We start from the raw sequence: 9,636 nt of genomic DNA on the forward strand, positions 1-9,636 counted from the left end.
ATAATGATTAACCTAAGGTCAGTGAAAACCTTCCTCTTGGGACTGCTCTCATTATCAGGCATTGGGCGTGGCTCTTTGGGTGAGGTTGCTTCAGTGATTACCACGGTTCACTACTAATTCTTAGGACTGGTTTCCATTCCTGAAATTTGTTACTATTGTTATCTCCAATGGCCACATTGTGAAATTCTTACTCTAAAAACATTTCTGCAGCCGATGCTATTTTTGTAAGGGTAAATTAATAAGAAATGCATTCTTCTTGGAAAAACAACTGAAAGCCCAGACTCAGTACTTCTTTTCTGTTTCTGTGACAGGACAACACCCCTTAGAGGTGACGTGTTTCCGTTCACATGTTTGTAGAGGTTGTTTTCATTTAAAGATCATTTCGGAGGATAATTCGAACTTCAAATATCATCCATTTCCAAATCCTAGAAAGGGATGCTTTATTCTTTTAATAGTGAAAAATTTTAACATCATTTGTTCTCATCCTCAGAGCTGTTGATTTCCTAACACTATAATATCAGATTATTAATAATTTGAAACCTCCTATAGTTTATGCTTGCTGAAGAGGGGTTTCTTAGACTGGACCCTGTGAGAAGACAAAACATAGGAAATAAAAATTATTCTTCAACTGTTTTTTATGGCTCAATCCTCCAACTTTTGAGGCTAGAAATAAGTCTGGTTATGAGAGATGATTTAGGAAAATATTCTCAGGAACTGCTATGGAGATTCTAAGAATATTTTACTGGCTTTTAGACATAAGGAAAAGAATAATGTATTATGTAATGTGATTTTAAACACAATGTTATTTCAAGTAATAAATGGCATTGTAGGAGACTTTGAAAATAAGCTTTGAAATTGACTCAAAATTCTATTCTGAACATGCTGAATATGAGGGCTAACATGTCTGGAAATCCATTATGACATACAGACATTATAATTATTTCAAATACTCTTTATTCCTAAGCTAGTAGGAAAAAAGCAAAGCATCCTTCAGGGTCATATTTTTAACCATGCAGTAGGAAAACTGTCACTTAAAGTTTCTGTCTTGGGGAGTAACCTTTAGTACTTAGTATACATAAATATTAAAATATGGTTAATTTGGAAAAAATGTAATAACAGATATGGACAAAGGCTTGTATGTCATGGTAGGTAACTACTAGTCTCTGCCATAAAAATGTCACTTGCCTTTAAAAACAGAACACAAGGTTCTTTGGATCGATGACTGGGCAGACTGGAAAATGCTGAGTTCCAGTTTTCTTAAATGAGGCAGGACTTTTGCATTGGTAACAGATTATATAATATAATAGGCTTAAGGATAAAATTCTTCCTCATCTTCGTGTCTTGTCTTTAAAGAAGAGGTAATTAAAATATCTTGGATTTGCTTCAAGATAATGAGAGAATTAAATAAAGAGTAAGCAAAGATGACCTTGTGTTGATCATCGTTGTAGTTGGGTGATGGGTATATGAAGGTTCAATAATAAGGCTCCCTACTTTTGTATAAGTTTGAAATTTTCCACCATAAATTTCTTGAAAAACTAAGTATGCAGCCATCTGCCGTATACTCTGTTAAAACTGAAATTTGGGGCAATTACATAACTATATATATATACACACACACATTCTGGAGAGAAATTGTATTCAAGACGAAAATGTCAGACTGCGGTTCCACACGAGGCCTCTGGGCGCCGCTGTCGGCCAGTGCAGGGCAAGCGCTGACGCTCGGGATTCCTCAGCCTCCAGTCCGGGATTTCCTGCGCAGCCACCAACACAGAGAGAGGGAAATCTGCTCACGCACTCAGGCTCCTGGCCGGGAAGGCTCTGCCCAGCACAAACGGATTCCCAGCTCCGCCTGTCCTGGGCCGAAAGCTCTTCCAGTGACGCCGTGGATTGCATTTTCTTTGGCTTTCCGGAAAGACTGGGACCCAGCGAGAACTACAGCGCGCAATGGGAGGGAGCTGCACGCAGAGACGTCCGGCCGGCCGGCGGCAGGTACTGTTTCCCTTCCTGCTGCCTTTGTTCTACCCCGCGCTCTGCGAGCAGATCCGCTACTCCATTCCCGAGGAGCTGGCCAAGGGCTCTGTGGTAGGGAATCTCGCCAAGGATCTAGGGCTCAGTGTCCTGGATGTGTCGGCTCGAAAGTTGCGAGTTAGCGCTGAGAAGCTGCTTTTCAACGTAGACGCGGAGAGTGGGGACTTACTTGTGAAGGACCGAATAGACCGTGAGCAGATATGTAAAGAGAGAAGAAGGTGTGAATTGCAGTTGGAGGCCGTGGTGGAAAATCCTTTAAATATTTTTCATATCATCGTGGTTGTTGAGGATATTAATGACCATGCTCCTCAATTCGATAAAAAGGAAATACATTTAGAAATTTTTGAATCTGTATCTTCAGGTGCACGAATATCCCTTGACCCTGCCACTGACCCTGATATAAACACAAACTCAGTTAAAGATTATCAGTTAAGTCCTAACCCTTATTTCTCATTAATGGTTAGAGTTAATTCCGATGGTGGCAAATACCCAGAGTTATCTTTGGAGAAACCCCTAGACCGGGAAGAGCAGCGGTCCCATAGTTTGATATTGACTGCCTTGGATGGAGGGGGCCCGCCACGAAGTGCCACCGCTCATATAGAAATATCTGTCAAGGACACCAATGATAACCCCCCAGTGTTCAGCAAAGACGAATATAGAATCAGCGTTAGTGAAAATCTACCCCCTGGGTCCTCCGTGTTGCTGGTGACAGCCACTGACCAGGATGAGGGGGCCAATGCTGAAATACACTACTACTTCAGGAGCACTGCTCAGAGTACAAGGCACATGTTCTCACTGGATGAGAAAACAGGCCTGATTAAGAATAACCAGTCATTGGATTTTGAGGATATAGAAAGATACACCATGGAAGTGGAAGCAAAGGACGGAGGTGGTCTCTCTACCCAATGTAAAGTAATCATAGATATCCTAGATGAAAACGACAACAGTCCAGAAATAATCATCACTTCTCTCTCTGATGAGATTTTGGAGGGTTCTCTTCCAGGAATGGTTGTTGCCCTCTTCAAAACACGGGACCGGGATTCCGGAGGAAATGGAGAAGTCACCTGTCATATAGGAAGAGATGTTCCGTTCAAGATTTATTCTTCTTCTAATAATTACTACAAGCTGGTGACAGATGGGGCCCTAGACCGAGAGCAGACTCTGGAATACAGCGTCACCATCACAGCCACTGACAGGGGCAAGCCACCCCTCTCCAGCAGCACTACCATCACTCTGCACATCACGGACATCAACGACAACGCTCCGATTTTCCACCAAGCCTTCTACGTGGTCCACGTGGCAGAAAACAACCCGCCCGGCGCCTCCATCGCCCAAGTTAGCGCTTCAGATCCAGACTTGGGGCCCAACGGCCACGTCTCCTACTCCATCGTGGCCAGCGACCTGGAGCCGCGCGCGCTGTCGTCCTACGTGTCCGTGAGCGCGCAGAGCGGCGTGGTGTTCGCGCAGCGCGCCTTCGACCACGAGCAGCTGCGCGCCTTCGAGCTGACGCTGCAGGCCCGCGACCACGGCTCGCCCGCGCTCAGCGCCAACGTGAGCCTGCGCGTGCTGGTGGGCGACCGCAACGACAACGCGCCCAGGGTGCTGTACCCGGCGCTGGGGCCCGACGGCTCGGCGCTCTTCGACACGGTGCCGCGCGCCGCGCAGCCCGGCTACCTGGTCACCAAGGTGGTGGCGGTGGACGCCGACTCTGGACACAACGCCTGGCTGTCCTACCACGTGCTGCAGGCCAGCGAGCCCGGCCTCTTCAGCGTGGGGCTGCGCACGGGCGAGGTGCGCACGGCGCGGGTCCTGGGCGACAGGGACGCGGCCCGCCAGCGCCTGCTGGTTGCTGTGCGCGATGGGGGACAGCCGCCCCTCTCGGCCACCGCCACGCTGCTCCTGGTTTTCGCGGACAGCCTGCAGGAGGCGCTGCCGGACCTCAGTGACCACCCTGAGCCCACTGACCCCCAGGCTGAGCTGCGGTTTTACCTGGTGGTGGCCTTGGCCTTGATCTCAGTGCTCTTCCTCCTCGCGGTGATTCTGGCCATTGCCCCACACCTTCGTTGCTCTTCCAGCCCCTCTGCCTGGGGCTGCTTTCAGCCTGGTGTCTGTGTCAAGTCTGGACCCGTGGTTCCCCCCAACTACAGTGAAGGAACTTTACCTTATTCCTACAATCTGTGCGTTGCCCATACTGGAAAGACAGAGTTTAATTTTCTAAGATGTAGTGATCCTTTGCATTCCACTCAAGACATAGTTTGTGGTGATTCTCCTGGGGCCTTAATTCCACTTCAGAGTGGGAATGATTTGACTTCACATCCTGAGACCTTAACACCGGTGAGTTTCATTTTTTTGTCTTCTGTAACATTCTACTATTTTTTTCATATTTTGGGCATACTATTTCATTCTTACATCTAGAATCATATTTAGAAAATACACAACTAATTACTGTTTTGTCTTCTCAATGTTCAGTTTTTGCTGAGTACATTTTCAAGACTTACATGGTTCATAAATTGCTCTATAATTCAGAAAGAATTGGAGATATCTTGTCAAGCTTAGATTAGCAAAACAGAGGCTGTGGTCTTGGCTTCTTACCAAATAAATAAATAAATAAATTTAAATGAATAAATAATAACCTATTCAAATCTGCTGAGATTTAAGTTGAAATTTCCATACCCAATTTATATGTTTTTTTTAAGTTTAATAATATTAGCTACGCATTAAATATCCAAGCAGGTGCTCATTTCAAAGAAACATGTAGTACAAATAATCTTGTATGTGCATTTGGGTATCTTCATTTATTTTAACAATTTTTAAAACTGTAAGCATTTGAGGGGGCATGGTGAGCGGATCCACGAATTCCTGAAATTGCATGTAAAGTTACAGATGTATGCATTTTTCTTGGTAGAGGAGTCAACACTTTGATTCCATTGCCAGGTTTTCTATGGGCCCAAAATCTTAATACTAACTACCCTAGAGGAATTTTTCTCTTCAATTTTTGGTCTTTCTGGCTTTCCTTTTACTTTTCTTGGTGCTCAAATTGTACTCTTTCCCAATCCTGTTTTCTCTACATTGCAAGATAAGGAGTTTTCAAGAAAGCAAATGAAATGCTATTGTGTTCTGTGCTCAATCTCTGTCTCTGATTGTCTGATATACAATCTTTGAAGACAAAAGGTAAAATCTTTGAAGGGTTCTATACTTGGGGGCATAGGGACATAAACGTTTCTGAACAACCTGTTCTCTCTGCATGAAAGAATTCAACCTCCAAACTCCTCCTCTTTGAGGAAAGAACTACTACTGGGTTGGTGGGGATATACAACTGAAGATGTGTACGCCACTTTATTTTGGGCTTCCATACAACATGCAAAGAAGAGATTATTTATATAGGCATCAACGCCCTGGTGAAAACAGGTCATTTGACATAAATACGTATTTTTCAAAAACCTACATCACTATTTCTAACTCCGTTTTTTAAAATTGTAGCACTTGTATGTATTTCTCTTCCCACTGCAATACAGACATGTTCCTTTTAGTTTGTGATTACCAGCTCAACTCATTTAAATAGGTCAAGTTAACTTCTAATAATATATGCCTGTAATAAAAATATATTTTTTTCAAAAAATTCATTGAGGCTCAGGAAAACTATTTTAGAAAAATTGAAAACTTTTTACACAATCTTAATGCTAAACAAATATAATTAATTAGTTGATTGATCAATCTAAAATTTAAAAATTCTAAGTGAAATTTTAAGGGGTATATCTCATAGTCTCTGTATAAATGTCTACTAAACACAGGTGGACCATTTAAATCAGAATTTCAAATTAAATTGTAAGAATTTTCTGAATATAGCTAGAGGCTCATAGGAAAGAAAGTAAGCATTACTTACTTTTTAAAGTGGATATATTTCTATTGGGAAAATGAGTGTTGCAAATATATATTTAATCAACTATTATCATTTAATACTTTGAGGTACTTTCATTCCATTTTATTCCACCGAGTAAGAAAACTACAAATAGTAGTTGATTTAAGGATGTCAGTTGAGAAACCAAAGAAGTAATGTAAAATAAAATAAAATATACAACAAAAAATAGAGTAGCGTTTGTTTTCTATTGCATACACAGTGGGTGCAGTAACTTCTGAGGACTCTGAGCGCCGCTGTTCACCCACTAGGAGAGAACCGCAGCAAGCGCTCAATCCGGATTCTCAGGACTCCAACTACACAAAGCTCCACAGTTCCTGCAAACAGGCTCCAGGGATGCAGCGAAACTCAGTCCAGAATTTAAGGTGCGCAGGCTGCAGAGACTCCCTGCAGCCAGAGAAAGAAAAAGGACCCAGTCAAAACACACAGCGTGCCCAGTGAGGACTCAGCGAGAATTCCGTCACCAGACAACAATGGCCGCTCAAAGGAATAGCTCCGACCGCAGCGCGCTGGTCCAGCTCTGCCTTTTCCTCTGTATGCCGTGGCATGCCGAAGCTCGGCAGATCCGCTACTCCGTTCCCGAGGAGTTAGAGAAAGGCTCTTTTGTGGGCAGCATCTCCAAAGACCTGGGGCTGGAGCCCCGGGAGCTGGCGGAGCGCCGAGTCCGCATCGTCTCCAGAGGTAGGACGCAGCTCTTTGCTCTGAACCCGCGAAGCGGCAGCTTGGTCACTGCGGGCAGGATAGACCGGGAGGAGCTCTGCGCTCAGAACGAGCCGTGTCTGGTGAGTTTTAACATTCTTATGGAAGATAGGGTGAAACTTTTCGGAGTAGAAATAGAAGTAACTGATATCAACGATAATGCACCAAAATTCCAAGCAGAAAATCTAGATGTAAAAATTAATGAAAACGTCGCTCCAGGAATGCGTTTTCCTCTCCCGGAAGCTCTTGATCCGGATGTGGGCGTGAACTCCCTACAGAGCTACCAGCTCAGCTCCAATAAGCACTTCTCCCTAGCAGTTCAAAGCCGTGTCAATGGCGTTAAGTACCCAGAGCTGGTGCTGGAGCACGCCCTGGATCGCGAGGAAGAGGCAATGCACCATCTGGTCCTAACTGCCGTCGACGGGGGTGACCCTCTCCGATCTGGCACTGTCCTCATCAGTGTGACTGTTTTCGATACAAATGACAATGCTCCGGTCTTCAGTTTGTCCGAATACCGAGTGAGTGTTCCCGAGAACTTGCCTGTGGGTGCACAGCTGTTGACAGTCACCGCCACTGACAGGGATGAAGGTGCCAATGGAGAAGTGACATATTCATTCCGAAAATTACCTGACACACAACTGTTGAAATTCCAACTAAACAAAAATACGGGGGAAATAAAACTATCAGAAAATCTAGATTATGAAGAAACAGGTTTCTATGAAATAGAAATACAAGCTGAAGATGGAGGGGCATATCTTGCAACTGCTAAAGTGTTGATTACAGTAGAAGATGTAAATGACAACAGTCCAGAGGTGACGATCACATCTCTGTTTAGTCCCCTGATGGAAGATTCACCTCTGGGGACTGTTATAGCTCTTTTAAACGTGCATGATCTGGACTCCGGGCAGAATGGGCAGGTCACCTGTTCTATATTGGGGAATCTACCATTTAAGTTAGAAAAATCCATTGACAGTTATTATAGATTGGTGACACACAAAGTCCTTGACAGGGAACAGGTGTCTTCTTACAATATCACAGTAAGAGCCACAGATGGAGGAAGTCCACCCCTATCCACGGAAACTCACTTCACCCTGCAAGTGGCAGATATCAATGACAACCCACCCACCTTCTCTCACATCTCCTACTTTACCTATATCCCAGAGAACAACCCCAGAGGTGCCTCCATCTTCTCAGTGGCTGCACTGGACACAGACAGTGAAGAAAATGCTCGGGTTATTTACTCCCTGGCTGAAGACACTATCCAAGGGGCACCTCTATCCTCCTACGTCTCCATCAATTCTGACACAGGAGTACTGTATGCACTGCGATCCTTCGACTTTGAGCAGTTTCATGACCTGCAGATGCAGGTGACAGCCACTGACAGTGGGGACCCACCGCTCAGCAGCAACGTGTCACTGAACATATTCGTGCTGGACCAGAATGACAATGCGCCCGAAATCCTGTACCCCACTCTCCCCACCGACGGTTCCACTGGCGTGGAGCTGGCACCCCGCTCTGCAGAGCCTGGCTACCTGGTGACCAAGGTGGTGGCTGTGGACAGAGACTCAGGTCAGAATGCCTGGCTGTCCTACCGCCTGCTCAAGGCCAGCGAGCCGGGACTCTTCGCGGTGGGGCTGCACACGGGCGAGGTGCGCACAGCGCGGGCCCTGCTGGACAGAGACGCGCTCAAGCAGAGCCTGGTGGTGGCGGTCCAGGACCACGGGCAGCCCCCTCTCTCTGCCACCGTCACGCTCACCGTAGCTGTGGCTGATAGCATCCCAGATGTCCTGGCTGATCTGGGCAGCTTGGAGGTCCCGCACGCCTCTGATGCTTCAGGCCTCACGTTGTATCTGGTGGTGGCGGTGGCCGCGGTTTCCTGTGTCTTCCTCGCCTTTGTCATTGTGCTGCTGGCGCTCAGGCTGAGGCGCTGGCACACGTCGCGTGTGCTCCGGGCTTCTGGAGGCGGACTGGCAGGCGTACCAGCCTCTCATTTTGTGGGCGTGGACGGGGTGCGGGCTTTCCTGCAGACCTATTCCCACGAGGTCTCGCTCACCGCGGACTCGCGGAAGAGTCACGTGATCTTCCCTCAGCCCAACTACGCGGACACGCTCATCAGCCAGGAGAGCCGTGAGAAAAAGGATCCTCAGTCTTTGTTAGATGATTCGAAGTTTCCTATAGAAGATACCCCTTTGGTGCCAGTGAGTTCTATTTTTGTTCCTTTTCTCTCCTTTAAAAATTATGGTTGGTTTTGCTTTTCGGTTTGCAGCATGTTGGTGGAAACTTAATTTTTTCACTTTTCCCTCCATTTCAGTGACATTTGCTTCTTGCTGAAACATTGAAGAGTAGAACTTGATGGTTATTAAGGCTGATTTGTTTTTACTTTCTGGTAACTATTCACCTAATCCCATGAAGGTTTATTGTGATAGGCTGTTATGAGCAGCTTCACGGAGTCTTGTATTTTATAGTTTTGTTGAGCATAATACTGACAGCTTCTAAGAGAGGACTTTCATACAGAAGTGTCTTGTCAATTTGTGTGCTCTCCCGGTGGCTACATGTTGAAATCCCAGCCCCTTAAACAACCCTGCCTCTTGCTTTGAAGGCAGGTCTGTTAAGAATAGGTAAATGTCAGAAACAAGTGCATTAGCCTCACTGGAAATCCTACCCATTTTCAATAATATTCTATTAACAATTCATAACAATGTGTGCTTAAATTTTTTCAAGTGTAATCATACCTGGTAACACTGCAGCATCCATTTTGCCTGTGATTCCAATTTCATACTGTCATGTGGGAGACATACCATTTTTAAAATTATTTATTTATTTATTTATTTATTTATTTATTTATTTATTTTTGGCTGCATTGGGTCTTTGTTGCTGCGCGCGGGCTTTCTCTAGTTGTGGCGAGCGGGGGCTACTCTTCGTTGTGGTGTGCGGGCTTCTCATTGCGGTGGCTTCTCTTGTTGCAGAGCATGGGCTCTAGGCGCCCAGGCTTC

General features: G+C 45.5%; 1 protein-coding gene across 14 annotated transcripts in view; it reads left to right on the top strand.

Annotated features, from left to right (window-relative positions):
- Positions 1 to 9,636, top strand: part of LOC137759615 (protocadherin gamma-C4) — a 166,431-nt gene that overhangs the window by 65,379 nt on the left and 91,416 nt on the right. Inside the window, exons 1-2 of one of the 14 annotated variants that reach the window (XM_068536062.1) lie at positions 1,770 to 4,362; positions 6,147 to 6,182. The exons of 11 other annotated variants lie outside the window; for them this stretch is intronic. In XM_068536062.1, the coding sequence (XP_068392163.1) occupies positions 1,945 to 4,362; positions 6,147 to 6,158 (2,430 nt within the window). In that variant the 5' untranslated portion in view covers positions 1,770 to 1,944 and the 3' untranslated portion in view covers positions 6,159 to 6,182. Of the gene's footprint in view, positions 1 to 1,769; positions 4,363 to 6,146; positions 6,183 to 6,218; positions 8,842 to 9,636 lie in introns of those variants that run through there. 2 more of the 14 variants (XM_068536058.1, XM_068536048.1) reach the window with 2 other exon arrangements.

This window comes from Eschrichtius robustus, chromosome 2, assembly GCF_028021215.1.
Source record: "Eschrichtius robustus isolate mEscRob2 chromosome 2, mEscRob2.pri, whole genome shotgun sequence".
NCBI lineage: Eukaryota > Metazoa > Chordata > Mammalia > Artiodactyla > Eschrichtiidae > Eschrichtius > Eschrichtius robustus.